At 57.0% G+C, this 16996-nt stretch overlaps 1 protein-coding gene across 1 annotated transcript; it reads left to right on the forward strand.

Annotated features, from left to right (window-relative positions):
- The first annotated feature begins 1250 nt into the window (after nucleotides 1-1250).
- SHE (Src homology 2 domain containing E) lies at nucleotides 1251-16996 on the forward strand. The gene is given in 7 exon segments (XM_049634921.1): nucleotides 1251-1411; nucleotides 1414-1835; nucleotides 4044-4170; nucleotides 10992-11285; nucleotides 12145-12301; nucleotides 12966-13085; nucleotides 14166-16996. Coding segments are annotated over 7 exon segments (1377 nt in total). The 5' UTR covers nucleotides 1251-1341; the 3' UTR covers nucleotides 14353-16996.

A 16996-nucleotide genomic window follows, 5' to 3' on the forward strand; every position in this document is an offset into this window, starting at 1 on the left:
GTAGGAGGGGAAAAAGCCGGAGGCAAAAGGCGGAGTACTGCATTGTTCCATTTCCAGGAAGCGTCCAGAACAAACTTGTAGAGACAGAAAGTAAATCAGTGGCTGCGGGGAGGGATCGCTACTGGGCACGAGGTTTCCTTTCGGAACGGTGGAAATGCTCCAAAATTAGATTGTGATGCCTGCACCGAAAATACAATAAATACCTGTTTAGTGTACACGTAAAATGGGTGAATTTTACGGTGCGTAAATCATGTCTCAATAAAGCTATTTTGTAAACAGCCACGACACATTTCCAAGAACGGCTGGTGTCGGCAGGCATGTTTTTGTCACCCATCGCACAGAGCCCCGTGGCCCCTCCGCCAGGACTCAGGACGTAGGGCGTCGCCCTCGGCAGCAAGTTTACTTTCAGGCTGGAAGTTTTCTGAATTGCTTCTCACCGGGAGGGGGCTCGCGGGGCCCCCAGTCAGGCGAAGTGCCCCCGGGCGTGCAGACGCCCCACCGCAACTTCCGCAGACGCAGCCAGCGCGAGCTAGCGACTGACTGCCCCGGGGGTGACCGCAGGCGCGCCCCGCCACCCCGGAGTGGAAATGGGGGTGCGGCTTGCGCAGCCGCCTCCCAACGCCGCGGGCCCGCCACCCCTCGCCCCGGCGCCTGGGGCCCGGGGACCGCCACGCCGTACCTGCCCGGGCCCCTCGCGTCCACCTGCCGCCGCGACGCCGCGACGCCGCGCCCGGGTTGCGCGCTCCGCCCACCTCCCCCCCCCCCACCGAATCCCCCCACCCCCGCAGCGGCCGGCGGGGCGGGGCCGGAAGGGAGGGGGTCGGCTGCCGCACCGGGGGGCCCCCACCCCACCCCCACCGTCGACGGCCCACGCGCAGAGCGGCTCGTGGGACCGCGCGGGGGCCGCTCCGCGCGGGTGCGGGGCGCTGCGCGAGCGCGGGGGGCCCCGGGCCGGCACGTGCGCCCCCTCTCCTCCCCCCTCCCTCCTCCCCGCCCCGGGCGCAGGCGCCGACCCCGGCGGATCTGGGCGGGAGGCGCCAGCCGCCGAGGGAGGGGCGCGCCGAGGGTGGGCGGCCTGTCGTCGGTCCCCGGTCGGTCGCGGCGCCGTCCCCTGTCGCCCCGGCGAGCGTGGGCAGGGCTGTCCCGCCGCGGGGGTGGTGGGGAGGGAAGAGCAGGGACGCCCCGCAGGGCCCGGGCCCGGGCCCCCGCCCCGCCCCGCCGGGCTGCGCGCCGGCCGGCTGGGGACGCGGAGCAGCCCCGGGGAATGCGGCGGCCGCGACCCCTGGCGCCCCTCCGCGAGTGCGCCGCGCCCCTCGGCCGCCTGCCCCGCGGGCCCCCCCCATGGCGGCGCGGTGGTTCAAGGAGTTTCCGCTGAACCTGAAGACGGCGTCCGAGCGCGCCCGCCCGGGGGCCGCGGCGGCCGACTGCGCAAGAACTCGGAGGCGGGCGGCGCCGCGCCGGCCCCCGGCAAGGGCCGCAAGAACTCGGCGGCCGAGCTGGGGAGCGGCCGGGCCTGCGGCGGCGGCGGCGCCCCCAGGGACAGCCGGCCGCCCCGGGACAGCCTGCAGGGCCTGATCCAGGCCGCCGCGGGCAAGGGCCGCAAGAACTCGCGGGCCGCCGAGGACGAGCCGCACCGGGGCGTGGCCAGGAGCGCGGGCTGCAGCACCTACATCAGCAGGCTCATCAAGGTGGACGCGCAGGAGAAGAACGGCGGCGGCGGCGGCGGCGGCGGCGGCAGTAGCCCCAGCTCCAGCGCCTCTTCCTCCGCGTCCTCTTCGCCTGCCTCCCTGGGCCCCGAACCGGACAAAGGCAAGGTCGTGAGGCAGCAAGACACGGTAAGAATGTGGCCTCCCTGGGACCACCTGTCCCTGCAGAAGCGAGACGGCGAAGGGAGCGCGGAGCACCTGCTGGGCGCGAGGCTCCTCTAGGCCGCGGGGTGGGCGAGGGGGGGGCTCCCCCCGACATCTGGGGACGGTTAAGACACCATTTAAAGTCGTTTCGGCCTTTTTTTCGTCTTGAGAAAATCTTCGTTCTCAGGAGAGGGAACTTTGCGGAAATGTGCTCTCCGTTTAATTTTGTTGGCGGTTTGGGAGAGTAACTGAACGACACCTTCCTGCTTTGTTGAATGTGACCCCCTTATAGATGTGCTGTGATTTTAAATCCGGCTAGATGCGTTCAGACGTTTATGGTCTGCACCCCTCAGGTAATGGGTTTCAGAACCTGGGGAACAGGCAGACCGCACGCCCCAGCCCGTCTGCTGGTTTGGAAGTTCCAGGCACAGTTCACCCAGCACCCCAAGATTGCAGCCCTTTCATTCATTCCGTGAACGTGTGATGTGCAGCCGGGCGTAGGATGAGGGGCGCAGGGCTCCAGGGGCTGCGGAGGGTAGAGTGGGACCCGGAAACGCCCGAGAGGAAATCACAGCCTGGGAGGGAAGCCTTCTCGGACCCCCCCCCCCCCAGGGCTTCTGGGCGCTGACCCTTGAGAGGCGCTTAACGGAGAGGAGCGGGACCCTGTGAGGAGACCCCCTCCATTCTTACAGCGATGGGTTGGGGTTTTGTTTGCTTATTTTTTAAACCCACCCTTCTGTGTGGAAAGGAAGAGAAGAGCTCAGCCCCCAGCCCAGGATGTCACTTCCTGTCATGGGGACTTGAACTTTCTCTTGCCGCCTGCCTGGCCGCAGTCAGGAGCCCGGAGCCCGTGGCGTGCGTCTGCTCCGGGCACTCTGTTCATCCCTCCACTCATTCTTCCCGCAAACACTCACAGCCTGCCTCTGTGGCGCCGGGCACGGGGGTGGGGACCAGGTGGAAAGATGACCAAGGACCCAGCTGTTAGCCAGTGGTGCCCCTGACCGTTGGACTTGATGGGAAGCACCTTGCGTCCGAGAGCCGAGGGCCGAGGGCTGAGTCGTCTGTGTTCCTGGGAATGTGGCTCATGGCGGGCAGTGAGAGGACGGAGATGGGGGTGGGTGCGAGGGCCTCACTTCTGGATGCCCCATGTTTCTCAGGCCACCTCCTCCAGGCAGGCGGCCCCCGCCCTCCTCGTCTCTCCCTGTTGGTGTCACTTTCCCTGCCGGCCCAAGCGATTCCCTGCCTCGAGTTCTGATGCGATCAGAGACCGTAGCAGGTCTGGGGCCTTCCCTTAGTTTGGATTCACCTTTCTTTGCCTTTTGGTTCTTATTCCTCTCTTTCTCTTCCGCTGGAGCAGGTAGTTTACACGGTCCCAGCTGTTTACTCTGGAGCCCCACTGACAATAGGGCAGGGGCTGTGCTTTTTGTCCCCCACACTCTCCCCACAAAACTGTTCCCCCCTGAGAAGAGCCTGTCAGGCTCCGGTCCCCAAACCTCCCGCGTGGTCCCCGAACCTCCCGCGTCGTCAGCCAGCAACTGCAGCCTGGAACCCATCACACACGCCACCTCTCCGGGCACCTTTCTGGTTTTGGAAGGTTAGATGTTTTTGTGCCAAGTACGGACCAGAACTCTGTCGCTTGGGGAGACCTGTGTGCCTGTGAGTTATGGAACCTAGACCTCCCCAGTGCTGTTCGGTTCTGACTGCGTCTCAGACTTCTGAAGCCTTCTCTTCGGAGGTTCCAGATCGCTGAAGGACGAGACCCAGGCTTGGTTCCACTTGGCTCCGTCACAGCGCCTCACCGGTGCCGGTGGACGCTCAGTGCTCACTGGGCGACTGGCTGACTTTCGCCTGTGTCGCTCACCAGATTGGCATTAAGGACCAAAGTCGGAGGGAAGGTGCTAGACCAGTCCAACAGTCACCTCTGTCTTCCACCAGCAAATGCGTTACCGCCTGGGGAGACAACAGACCCGAAGACGAGCTTGGGGTCGAGCAAGGTTTGGGTGACTTGTTGCCGGTCAGTTTTGCCACCGGCAGATCACATGGTTGTCCACCTGTGACACGATCCAGCACGACCAGATCCATTCGGAACTGGCTGGGGATCTTTTTGGCTCTGCAGATTTTCAGTAGGTTTTGATCCCATGGCCGCCTGGTGTGTGATCACCCCCGGCAGCTCTCCTCTCTGGTTCTTTTAAGGTCATCATTCTAGAAGACTACGCCGATCCTTACGATGCCACGCGGACAAAAGGTCAGAGGGACGCAGAGAGAGTGGGAGAGAATGACGGGTACATGGAGCCCTATGACGCGCAGCAGATGATAACAGGTTTGTGGGCAGAGCGCCGGGCGGGTGAGAGGCGCTAACCTGTGCTTGGGGGACAGGTGACGCGGTTCCATCGGGTCTGTTGACCAGGAAAACAGAAGTCGGAAACAAAAGCAAGCTCAAAATACCTAGTTAACTATCGTTACGGTTTCGTATCTTTCGGCTTCAGGGTCTGCAGAGTCTTTAACATCTTTCGAATTCTGTGCAGAGTGACACTTGTGAGTTTGCAGATGTGCTCAGGTCGTGACCTTCAGGGTTGAGGTGGTTGACACGCATTTCTTGGCCGCTTTGACGCTCGTGAGGGGGGTCAGGGATCTCTCCCAGGGACTGAAACACACCTCAAGGATTTCACGTTGTCAGAAAGCACGGACGTGACACGGTCCCCTGCGTCACAGCAGAAGGTTGATCTCTCGACAAGCTCTACAGCGTGGGAGCAAAAAATTAACCACCAGTCACTGTTGTGAGCCAGGCCGTGTGGCTCAGACCTCCCGAAACCACAGTCCGCTGTTCCCGTGACGTCGCGGGCAGAGCTAACGTGTGAGCTAAGCAGTCCCTGTCGTCTCCAGCGCCCAACTTTGCCCTTTTATTCACAGTTGTCTCAATTTCCTGTAAGTGATACTTAAAAATAATATGAGCTAGTTGTTTAGATTTATTTGTGAAACTTAGAGTAAAAGAACTTATTTGCTGTTTTCCCCTAAATGCTCTTTAATCCGTAAGGAAAAACGTGTTTCTAAGGGCTGACCCCAGGCACCCTTGTTTGGGCGTTTCGTGCCTGGGGAGGGACGCGTGGGCCACACGCAGAGCCTGTGGCTCCCGTTTCGGGACAGATTGGGAAGCCGGCAGCCCAGGCGCGGAGCCACGGCCCGGAGGGGGGAGCACAGGGAAGCCGGCACCCTGGACGGGTCAAGACAGGCTTCAGGATGAAAATGAGCTACAGCAGGAAAGGGGGGCCGCGTCCTGTTTGCCTGCTTACAGAGATAAGGCTGCGCTTTGGGGAGGGTGTACCCTGGCCGGGCTGCGACCCCGAAGGTCACTGGACTGTGACCTCTAATGAAATCTGTGAATGAAAGGAAGTGAAAATGAACTTAGTCAGAATTTTAAAAAATATCAGAGGCTTGAAAGGAATAGAGGAAAAGATTTACATAAAATTGAGGGAAAAGATTTTTTTTTTAAGGCTTAATTTTGATTTCTTTCTTTTGTCTTTTTGGTTTTTATTCGTTTCTTTCTCTTTAACCAGAATAGTTTATCTGTACTGTCCCCAGTCGGTATTTGTGGAGCCACACTAATGATAGGAAAATGCCGTGATCCCCACAGGACTGTGCTCAGAGACCCCAGCCCTTTCCCCTTTTACAGAACCAGAGATTCTGACTTTGTAAGAGACAGCAGAAATTAGCACCTAGATCTCCTCCAGGTCGGGTGGTCAGCTTCCCACACCACGTGGCCTCGGGACGCGTTTGAAATGATGTAGGAAAAGCACTTTAAATTTTACACATAATTGGGGCACCTGGGTGGCTCAGTCGGTTAAGCGTCTGACTTCAGCTCGGGTCATGATCTTGCAGTTCGTGGGTTCGAGCCCCGTGTCGGGCTCTGTGCTGACAGCTGGGAGCCTGGAGCCCACTTCGGATGCTGTGTCTCCCTCTCTCTCTGTGCTTGTTCTCTGTGTCTCTCTCCTTCAAAGATAAATAAACATTAATTGTTTTTTAAATCTTACTCATAAGTGAGGCACCTTTCCGCTCAGGCTCATAAAGAAGGTTGTATGGAAAAATCAGAATTGTCCAACGTGACATAAATGTAATAATAATAGCTAACATTTAATATTCAAGTATCTGTTAAGTGCCAGGCTCTGTTTTACAGTTTATGTGAGTACGTTTATTTAGTACAAGATTAATATATCCAATTGGAGAATAAATTCAAATTTACTGAACATTTAGATTACTAACTGTTCAATATTAATAGCTTATTTTGTCTTAAGAAAATCCATGAATTTTAAAACCTCATTTAAAACATGTATCAAAACACCTTCTCAGTCAGTGCAGAAAATATACCTCTAATTCTACCCGTGGGCTCCACAGCTGGACAGAATAACAGGAAGTGAGTTTATCGGAAGCTGGAAATAAAAGATTTGCTGCTGGTTTTTTTTTTTTTTTTTTTTTTAACCTTCTGCCTTTTTGTTCAGTTTGGTCCTTATGTGCTTGGTTGTCCTGTGCAATCTCAGAAACGGCTCCTTTTTCTTGAAAAACGTTAGAGAATTTTCTTTAGTTTCACATTTTCAGGAGATGGTGAGGACACCAGCCCCTGTCCTTGCTGTCCTGTGAGATGGCAGGACCGTGCCCGCCCGGCGTTAATGCCCTTTGAGATGTCAGCACCTCCAGCAAGTGCTTCTCAGGCAAGTACTCGAGCCTGGCCCCGTGCTGGGCTCCGGGCTTACCAGAAACAAGACCGCGTGACCCATGTCCTTATGGACTGACCTCGCCTCCCAAGAGGCAGACAGACCTGACACCAGCAGACAAGAAAACGTGTCATTGAACGTAAGTGAAGTTTATAAATAAATCCTCCCTTAGACGTACCCAAGGACTGTTCAAAAAAATAAGATTACGAACTGTGGTATCGGTGTCAGTCTCTCCGTCGTTCGGCTAAGGTGACAGCAACATTTTAGCTACATAATTGGCAGAAATATTCTAGCTGATTTAGCACGATGCGTTCAGGTTGCCAAGTGGAACCTTTAGCCCAGGAAGGGTGTTCACCCCCGAGACCACCCGCGTTCCGTGTGGGAACTGCTTCAGGTGGTGGTGCTCTGGTGCCCGGCCCACCAGTTCCCTGGCCAACCCCGCAGCCCGTGCAGTGGTGTTGGAAGTCTGGCCGGCAGTGAGGACACGAGAGTTTGGAACCATTCAGCAACGTGTCTGCGTGGCCCGGCTGGAGAGTGGAGGCACCAGGCTGTTCACCTGCACTGGTCAATACCTGTCTGCCTGTCTAAGTTCTATGCTCACTGTGGGGCTTGAACTCACGACCCCAATATCAAAAGTCACTCACTCCACCAACTGAGCCAGCCAGGGGCCCCTGAATAGTCAAATCTGAAGGAGAGCCTCATTGTCGGGGTGTCCGTTAAACCCTCTATGGAGGGGTGCCTGGGTGGCTCAGTCGGTTGAGTGTCCACCTTCGGCTCGGGTCATGATCTCACGGTTTGTGAGTTCGAGCCCCGGGTTGGGCTCTGTGCTGACAGCTCAGAGCCTGGAGCCTGCTTCGGATTCTGTGTCTCCCTCTCTCTCTACCCCTCCTCTGCTCGTGCTCTCTCTCTCTTTTTTTCTCTCTCTGTCTCTCAAACATGAATAAACATTTTTAAAAATCCATTCTGGAAAAAAACAAAAATAGAAGACTTTGATTTATCTAATTTGCCTATACTTTACTTGTGAAACCTAAATTTCAGGGTTCCTCAATTATATGTGCTTTTGTTCAGGTACTTAGACTTATTTGATAGGGAAATATTCAAATCATTTTATTTTTTTAACTTAAGTTTTTAAGTGTTTTATTTCCATGTTCCTTACTTTATTATTTTTTTTTGCATTTTTATTTTTACTTAGTTTTTTTTTTTTTTTTTTGAGAGACAGAGCGTGAGCGGGGGAGGGGCAAGGAGAGAGGGAGACACAGAATCCGAAGCAGGCTCCAGGCTCTGAGCTGTCAGCACAGAGCTTGATGTGGGGCTCAGACTCATGGACCACGAGATCATGTCCTGAGCCGAAGTCGGACATTTAACTGACTGAGCCCCCAGGTGCCCGTAAAATATTCAAATCATTTTAAATCAAAAGCTTGAGCACTAATAAAACCTGTGCCTAAAAACATCTTTGAGGGGAAAACAGTTTGTAAGCGTATTTGAAAGCATTGGGAGATGGGTTGGGGGACAGGTGCGTTACAGAAATGTCGTGAACATTCTACATCAAATCTTTGGGGCACAGAGTGAGCATGCAGTGCCCAGGTCCACTGAGGCCACGCGGCCTCGTCTACGTCCCTGCGAGAAGGGGCTGACCTGTGTGTCGCCGCTCACCGGGCCTCACGGACGTGCTGCTGTAACGCGCCTAGTGCGCGCACGTCCAGTAAATTCGGCCGTTATTTAGACACTCTGGAGAGAGAGTTGCGTCTTCACAGGGAGTTCTGGACCCGCGTAGCGGACTGTTCACCGCCAGTTGCACTGCACTTAGTGAAGGAAAGTCCTGGTCCTGAGCCGTTGAGCCAGGGCGGGCAGCCTGGAGGGTGGGGTGTATCTGCAGGCCCCGAGGTCTGTTGTCTGAGGTAAAGGCCTCTATCAGCAGGGCCGGGGCGTAGCTTCCTCTCGCCGTTTCCTCCTTCTCTGGCCCGTTTCCTCCCGGAGCCAGCCCTGCACGTCAGGGCTGTTCTCCAGCGGGAAGGTCGGGCCGCTGGGTGATTGTTTCTGTTTCTATGGCGCCTCAGGCTGGGGGCAGCAGGTGCCGGAATGGAGTGCAGGGCGACTCCCTCGCAGGGCCACCGCTCAGGCCCTCGTTTCCCCTAATTAAATGGTGCTTCTCGGATCTCCCCGCCCCCCGGGCCACCCGGGAAGGGGCCACCCGGGAAGGAGCGCTTCCCAGGCCCCGGCCTCACTCGAGACCCTAATCATTGACATCATTTCAGCACAGGCACTGAGATTTCCTTGTGGGCAGGGCTGAGCTGAGGCGCGGACCTGGGGCAGGGTCACCGTCTAAACTGACGGTAAGCCTGGGGTTTGGTCAGAAACTTACAGTTTCTAGGTTCACGCTTTGAATTCCGTCGTGCCTTCTCTTTCCTTCTTCTTAGCTCTATAGAAACATTGTTTTAAAAAAATTCCAGCCCGATCTTCACTGAACCAGGAACGGAGTGGCGATGTCGTTCCCCATAATTTCATCTAGAGTAGTGAAAAAGGCACAGTATTGAAGGTCGAGAGGCTTGGATGGAGACGCACCTGCGCCAGCGCCCGTCCCGGCCCCGGAGCCGGAGCCTGCTCGCTCGGACACGGAGGGCTTGGCTCCAGGAGAACCCCAGGACGGGGACAGGCAGGAGGTGCTCGGACGGGGGGCACGGGGACCAGAGGCGGCTCCGTGCTCCTCAGGCTCAGCCTCCCCTGAGAACCCCCACACCCCAGACCCATTACGCCCGGACCCCCGCACGCGGGGCTGGAGCCGGCTGCGGCCGGGCCCTGGGAACCGACACCGTGCTTCTGAACTTAGCGTCCTGACCGTCACTCGCGCTTCAAAGTTTCATTTGTTGCTCTCGCTGTGATGCGAGCCTCTCCTTCAGTGACTCTTCTCCGAGTGTCGCCATGCCCGCGTTAGTTGTGGTCGTCCGACCCTCCCGGTTACCTGGCCCTTCTCCGCCCCTGTGGGCACGCCGGGGGGCGGGGGGGGGGGGCGGGGGCGCCGCCCCCACCCACCCTGAGCTAGGAGCCCCGGCTCTGCCCTTGACCCTGTGCTTCTCTCCGGGGTTCCCACGGCACTAACAGCCTTCGTGCGTGTGAGCGTGCACCTGTGACTTGGAAGGGAGGCGGGCAGGAGAGAGGAGGGGACTGTGGGTAAGGTTTCCGCACGTGAGGGGTCGTGGCCGAGCAGCTGGCCCTTTGTACGCAGACCGTCGAGAGCCCCGAGCGGGCTCAGGCGGGGTGAGGTGCGCGCACTTGGGAAGCCTCCTGGTGGCGTCCCGGCGGGCGTTCGGAGCGGTCGCAACATGGTGCGTCCACGTCACCGGCTCGGGCTGCCCAGACGCCGCCTGCCGAGGCCTCTGGACCTCGAGCCGGTCGGTCCCAGACACTCCTGGCTCCTTCCCACGTGGCTCGTAGCTTCTGCTCGCTTTTTGCATCCTTAGCTTCCAGTGGAACGTGAACGTAATGGTTATCACCTGCTAAGAAAACGTAAGCTGAATCGCATCCAGAACGACCTGAACTGTGTATCCGAAAACTTGTGCGTTTGGAGCCCAGCGTGCCCACTGTCCAGCCCCCCACCGTCTCCCCTCTCCTGCCTCTGTCCTTTGAACTTCCCTGTCAAGTCCGCGCTACGGGGACAGGCCCTCTGCGGTCCCCACCTCCCTGTCTCCCCTCAGGCAGCTTCCTCCCTTGGGCGTGACCTCCTCTGTCAGGGTGAACCCATCTTCCACGGGGAGTGTGTCCACGTGCAGTGGCTGAGAGCACGGCTTCCAGAACCCAGCTTCCCGCTTGTGTGTCCAGCGCGTCCCGGCTTTGCCACGTGCTGCTGAGGACGATTGCCTTGAGCTTTGTGGCGAGCTTTCCCTTCTGTAACATTAGGAAACCATAGTACCCGTCTCATAGGGCTGTTGTGAAAGCCACAGGGTGCACCGTCCGTGATGTTAGCTGTCGTTTTTACTTATTAGCCCGCCACATACTGTTTGTGAACGTGTCTAGCTTCCTCAGTATTTTGAAACCGCCTAGAAGTCAGGAACTCTGTCCTGTGCACCTAACTGTCTTCCCTCAGTGCGTGTGGCCCAGTGCAGAATGTAACGGCCCGTCGACTTTTATTAAAATACTGTGGTCTCAGCCCTCCACGAAGGTGGACCCTGGGCTGTGGGGCAGGTCTCCTGTGGCCATTTCTCCTTCCACAGGCTGCACGTGGCCCCGAGATGCCTGTCCTCAGGTGATGCCTGGTTGTCGGGCCGGACGGCGCGCCCGCCCAGGTGCCCGGAGAGGAGCCGTAGGTCCTTGCGCGGACAGGCGGCGCCTTCGCATCTGGGCCGGGAAGCAGTGTGGCTGTTCTCTGCCGCCTTCCCCGGACAGCAGGAGGCTTCCGTGGCACCCCGCCGTCGAGGTCTTACGTACGGGTGTTTTCCAGAAATCCGACGCCGAGGTTCCAAGGATCCCTTGGTGAAGGCCCTTCAGCTGCTGGACGGTCCCTGCGAGGCGGGCGACACCGGCACGAAATCGGAGACGTCAGCCAAGAGACGGAGCTCCAAGGACCTCCTGGGGAAGCCCCCCCAGCTGTACGACACGCCTTACGAGCCCACGGACGGCGGCTCCAGGACAGAGGAGCGGAGGACACGACTGCCCGCGGGGGACGAGAGGCCAGCGGCCGAGTACGAGCAGCCCTGGGAGTGGAAGAAGGAGCAGATTGCCAGGGCCCTGTCAGGTGAGGGCTGCCCCCAGGCGCCGGGAACATCTCGTGTGGCTGGAAGGCCACGCGAGGCTGAGCCCTGGAGGCCTGAGACTCTGGGCGCCGAGTGCCTTCAGTGGCTTGAAACGCCCGCGTGGCCACTGCTCTGTCCCCACACGTCTCAAGCTGTCAGGTCGGGAGCGGGTCCTACCGGCTCCTGCTCGGGGCTGCCCCTCACGCCTGGTGAAAGTCCCGCTGAGGAAACGGCAGCACTGGGTGCGGTGCGTTGCAGGGGCCCCTCCTTGAGGCGCGAGTGTGCAGAATCGCTTAGGAGACGCGGGCGATGGGGCTCGGTGTGAAAGGTGGTCTCCCTCTGTTTGGCCGACAGCCTCTCTTTCCTTGGATTGGGAAAAGTCAGGGATGTCTTTTTCCCTCCACCAGCGAAGCCAGGCTGGTGGTGCCGGGGTGGTCCACACACAGGCTCAGTGGAGTTTGGTTTCCGTCCTGTTTTCCGCCGACCCCGTGGCCACCTGCTGTGCCGCGTGTCGCTCGTTGGTGTCTCTGCTCCGTGCGGCCTCGGTGGTGTAGCGTCCAAGGCACCGTTCGTAGTTTCTGTTTCCGGGTCGATCTGTTATTTCACAGTAAAAGCGGCTTATTTGGTTTCCTAGAATGATACGCTCTCATCTCTTATTCTAAATTTACTAAAAGTTTTTAGAAGTACACGCTAGGCGCACTCTAGAGGCCCCCAGGACGCACCCCACCCTGGGTGGTCGGCACGCGTCAGCCCTGGCACAGGGGGCTTCCTTCCCGAGGCGAGGCCGGCAGGGAGGCTGCCGCTTTGGCATCCGCCCCGGCCACCCCTGTGGCCTCCGTGTTAAACGAGCCTTCTTTCCAGTTCAGTTTGAAGGCTCTGAGCGACCTTCCGTCAAGGAGGACGCGGTGAGGCCGCACCCCCGTCAGAAGAGCTGGACCCCGAAGGTCTTGAAGCCGGCCGCCTCCGAGCACGGCGAGGGCGAGAAGGTGGACCCGGCCCTGCCGCTGGGGAAGCAGCCGTGAGTCTCTTCGGCACTTGGGGACGAAGGGTGGCCGGAGCTTTTGCGGGCGGGGGGGCACTTTGCACGATGAGTTTTGCTCGTGAATACTTGGTGGGTGGGGCTTAACAAACACCTGTTTTCAAAGCCTGTTGCATTTGTGCAGAGCGGAAAGGGCACCGCATCCCGGAGCCGGACTTCAAATTTCGTCCACCCGTGTGGACTGAAAACTCTTCGGTGACACCAGCCCCGTTAACTCCCTCTCATGCCTGATCCGTTTTGTGATCCACGTTGACCCAAATCTGTGTCCCGTCTCTTCTGAGCGTGAAGCAGAATCTAGTCCAGGCTGTGCAGCTCCCACCAGAAGTGCATTACAAATGATATGTTTTGGGGGCGCCTGGGGGGCTCAGTGGGTTCAGCGTCCGGCTTCGGCTCAGGTCATGATCTCGCGGTCCGTGAGTTCGAGCCCCGCGTCGGGCTCTGTGCCGACAGCTCGGAGCCCGGAGCCTGCTTCGGATTCTGTGTCTCCCTCTCTCTCTGCCCCTCTCCCGCCCTCCCTCCGGGTCTCTCTCTCTCTCTCTCTCAAAAGTAAATAAAAACATTAAAAGAAAGTTTTAAATGATACTATTTTATGGAGCGAGGCCCCGTCTGGATTTGTTCTCTGATGTTGGTGCCCCCTTTACAGTTGGTACCATGGCGCCATCACCCGTGCGGAGGCCGAGAGCCGGCTGCAGCCCTGCAGGGAAGCTGCCTACCTGGTCCGCAGCAGCGAGTCCGGGAGCAGCCGGTACACCATCGCACTGAAGTGAGTACCGAGGCCGCGAGCGCTCTGCTCGGGAGGCGGGCGGTGCGCCCCGCGGCCCTGTCCTGTCGCGGGCAGGTGGCTTCTTCAAAGAGGTACAATTTGAAGGCGGGGCGCAGGGGTGCGCCGGCTCGGACGACAGGGTGTGAGGGCTGGGGCTGGCACGCGGGGCTGGGATGGGGTAGATGCGCCAGCATCTCCGGGGACAGCGAGCGCCTCTGCTGTCACCCGTCGGTCGGTGTCCGCCTCGCCCTACCGGATCCAACGAGGCCCCCCCTGTGGGTCCAGCAGAGAGAGAATCCCCGACAAGAAGAGGAATTTCCAGTGGGACGGTTCAGTTGTTTTATTTCCTAGTGTTTGAGACTTCAGTACATCAGGTCCCTCGATGTCAAAATGCCAACTGCAATCGGACACCAGCTTCTCGTGGGGAAGAGGGAGACGCCGGCCAGCAGTCACCCTGCAGGCAGAGAGGCTGCGCGGGTCGGGCGACGCGGCCCGGAGCGGGCCGGCCGGCAGACACGCAATGGCAGGAACAGCGCCACTGCGTTCCTGACGCGGGGCTCGTGCACACATCTCAGCCTGGGTGCCGGCTGTCGTCCTGTTCGACCGGGGACGGTCTTCCCAGTTTGGCGGGTGGGAGGGAAGGAAGGAGGAAACTGGGTTTTTCTCCTTCTTAACCTACTCTGTGGGAAGAAAGGAGGAAAGGACCTCACGTCCTTGCCCCGTGACGAGGAGGGGGCTTAAGGGGGATTTAAACCTCACCTCAGCGGTCTCCTGCTTGGGCTTAAGCACTAGCCTGGCAATTGGGGGACTGGGCTTTTCCCCCCCTTTTGTCTTTTTGGTCCAGTCCCTGATGACCTGTGTGTTACGGACAAACGGCCCAAGTCTGACCCACCTTCGGCCGAGGCCTCGAAGCCTCCCCGGGGCCCCTGGCGAGCGGGATACGTTTCTGTTCGCGTTTGTAACAGTTCCCGGCACGAGCGAGAGCGCGTCTGCCTGTGACGCCGGCCGGGGTTGTTGTCCGTGGGGGACGACCCCCCGCTCGCTCGGTCCCATCTCCTCCTCGATTCTGTCTCGTTTCAGGACTAGCCAAGGGTGTGTGCACATCATAGTGGCCCAGACCAAAGACAGCAAGTACACGCTGGACCAGACGAGCGCGGTCTTTGGCAGCATCCCCGAAGTGGTGCATCACTACTCCAGCGAGAAGTTGCCTTTCAAGGGGGCGGAGCGCATGACCTTGCTGCACCCCGTGCACAGCAAGCTGCACTGAGGTCCGGCCAGGCCCCTCCTCCCGCGACGTCGGCGCCCAGCCAGCATCCCGGGGGGGCGCGAGGCGGGGACCGCACCCCGGGACTTGGCGCAAAGTGAGTCTCCGTCCAGGAGGCAGAACCTGGGGTCCCAAATCCATTCCGCACACTCGGTCGCTGAGCTGTTGCTTTTCCACAATGAGAAATCACGGTTCACCGGCTGCCTCCGCTCTCTGGGGTAGCTGTTCTGTTCGGGGAGGGGAGACTCCCAGGAAAGGTGAGTCAGGAGGCCAGGAATGTTGCTGTCCAAACACGTGCTAGTTGTCACGTGGCGGACCTGGTCTCTGAACAAACCGACAAAAATGCAACTGGCACCAACGCGAGGCAATAAAAATGGTCACGTGGGCCCCGGGAGCGCAGGTTACGGACCCCAGTTTTGGGGAAACTGACGAAGAGTGGGAAATGAGCGAACAGCAGGTGATCTGGAGAAAGCCGTGGAGTCCGTGAAGATTCACAAGTCTGACAAGATTACTTTGTTGCTCAGCCTTCTAAGAAAGGTGTGTTTTCTCAATCTCTGGGGACTTTTTTATCATTATTCATAGAAGCATAAAGAGGCAGGAAGACGCCCTGACTTAAGATTATCAGCAGGATAAATTAAGCCTTGGCGTCGTTTTAATTCGGAATTCTAGAATGAGATACACAACAAGTCTGAAAATTTGAAAAGCTCAGCAGCCTCGAGCTGGATGGTTTTCGCTGGATGGTTTTGCAGAACCCTACTACCTTTGTTCCATCCTTGGGCATTTCGGCTGTCGGGGCTGGTTTTTAATATTTGCTCCCTAGTTTGATTTGCTTTGTGTTTGGGAGTAAATGTTAAGTATACGCATATATGTACCTCTCTCCGTCCGTCCCTAGGATGTGACTGCCCGTGCTCCCCTCCGAAACGTGCAGTGTCTCCTGGGCTGTGCAGAGCAGGCCAGCTCCCGGCATAAAGATATTTCTAAAGAGACCGAGGTTTCCCTACTAAGATATTAAATTAATATTCCTAGTCTGCTTACCTTCATGGTTTATTGGGAACTTACATTGACCGTTGACTTACTGTGAAAAAATTATGTAAAAAACCACGAGAATGGCTTCCTGTGAGGAGACCCCGGGGACGGCCAGCGGTCAGAGCCCAGCAGACGCTTCTGTGTTCCGGGTCTGCCGCGTGGACCTCAGAACTGGCCCGCGTACACGTGCACCGTCATCCACGAAAAGCTCATTTTTGTGGCTCCTTTTAAATACACGGAAGAAGTTGATTCGGTTAATTTTTAGGAAAGCATATCTTTCTGGTTAGTACTCATTCTGTCACGATTTAGAGGTTAGTAAATCCTTGCTTCTTCATTCAGTTAAGGTTGTCGCCAACGGGTTGCGTGATCTTGGATTTAAAAACTTGAGAGGAACCTTTTCTTACCGAATCTCAATGATTTTATTAATAAGAGTCTCCTGTGTTTTAAATACTGACAGAATGTTTTCAGTGTGTATCCGTCCGTGTGTGACATCTTTGGCACAAGATTTTTTTTCTTACTTTTACCATCTACCGTTCCAATTCCAAATCAGCAAATATTTATTATCTTCCATATGCAAATCACTTATTAAACTTATTTTTAGTTCAACATTCTAAAAGTGAAACCGTATTTTCTACTTAGACTTATTCTACAGAACACAGCGGTTATCCTAATTGTAATAAATGCTAAAAGCTTTGTACAGTTTTTCCTTGTGCACTAAATGGTTACTGTCGCCCCCGCCCCCCAACTGAGGAGCGTGCAGCGAAATGACATTTCGACAGCAAACCCGATGTGTTACGTGTTCATTAAGCTTCGATCACACGCTCAGTATTGTGCTTTCTCTGCAGTCATGACTCGTGACCTCCTTCATGCGCCTGGAGGTAGACGTGTGGGCTTGTAAATGGTGCAGCTCCCTCAAACCAGACGAGAGGTTGCAACCAGAAGAGGTTGTAACCAGAAGGGACGGAGTAAGTCAGGAGGGGGCTCGCCTGCTGTGCTCTTCCCCGCGGAGGAAAGCCAGGGGCTTCCCGGCTTCAGGTGCCCTGGAATCACTTCGGCCCAGCAGGTGTCACTAGAGGCTTCCTGGGGTTGGGGGCGCGGCTCCTGGGCCAGCTGATCCCAAACCCTGTGACGCGTTTCCACTCTGGGCTCCGAGTGCTTGGGTTTTTTGTCATCTTGTCTTGATGCAAGTATTTGGCCATAGTCTTCATCCTTGTGCGTTACCCCGGTCTCCCAGGGTATTTTCCGATTCCTCCTAAAGAGGATCACGTCCTCTAGCAAATCTGTGCTCCCTGGCCTTGAATATGCCATCCTCGGGCTTCGTCCGTCTGTGACCCTTCTCCATCACCGGCCCGTTTAAAAAATGATGAATTTAGTAACTTCATTTCCAGCCTATAGGACATTTCTTTTTACTTTGCTACCATAGCTGTTTCTCTCAGGATGGATTTCAACCAGTGGAGTTGCAGATCTTCAATAACTAGGAGTAGAATAACGGAGCGTTACCATGTGTCCAAAAAGGAGAGTATTGATATGCCGCCTCTATTGGGGAGAGAAGTGTCCTTTTAAGTTTTCCAAAGTACTGTCTTCTTACGTGTTTAAAAAAAGAGCCTTTATTCTTTGCTGA

The sequence above is a fragment of the Panthera uncia genome, chromosome F1 (assembly GCF_023721935.1).
Source record: "Panthera uncia isolate 11264 chromosome F1, Puncia_PCG_1.0, whole genome shotgun sequence".
In the NCBI taxonomy this organism is placed as follows: domain Eukaryota; kingdom Metazoa; phylum Chordata; class Mammalia; order Carnivora; family Felidae; genus Panthera; species Panthera uncia.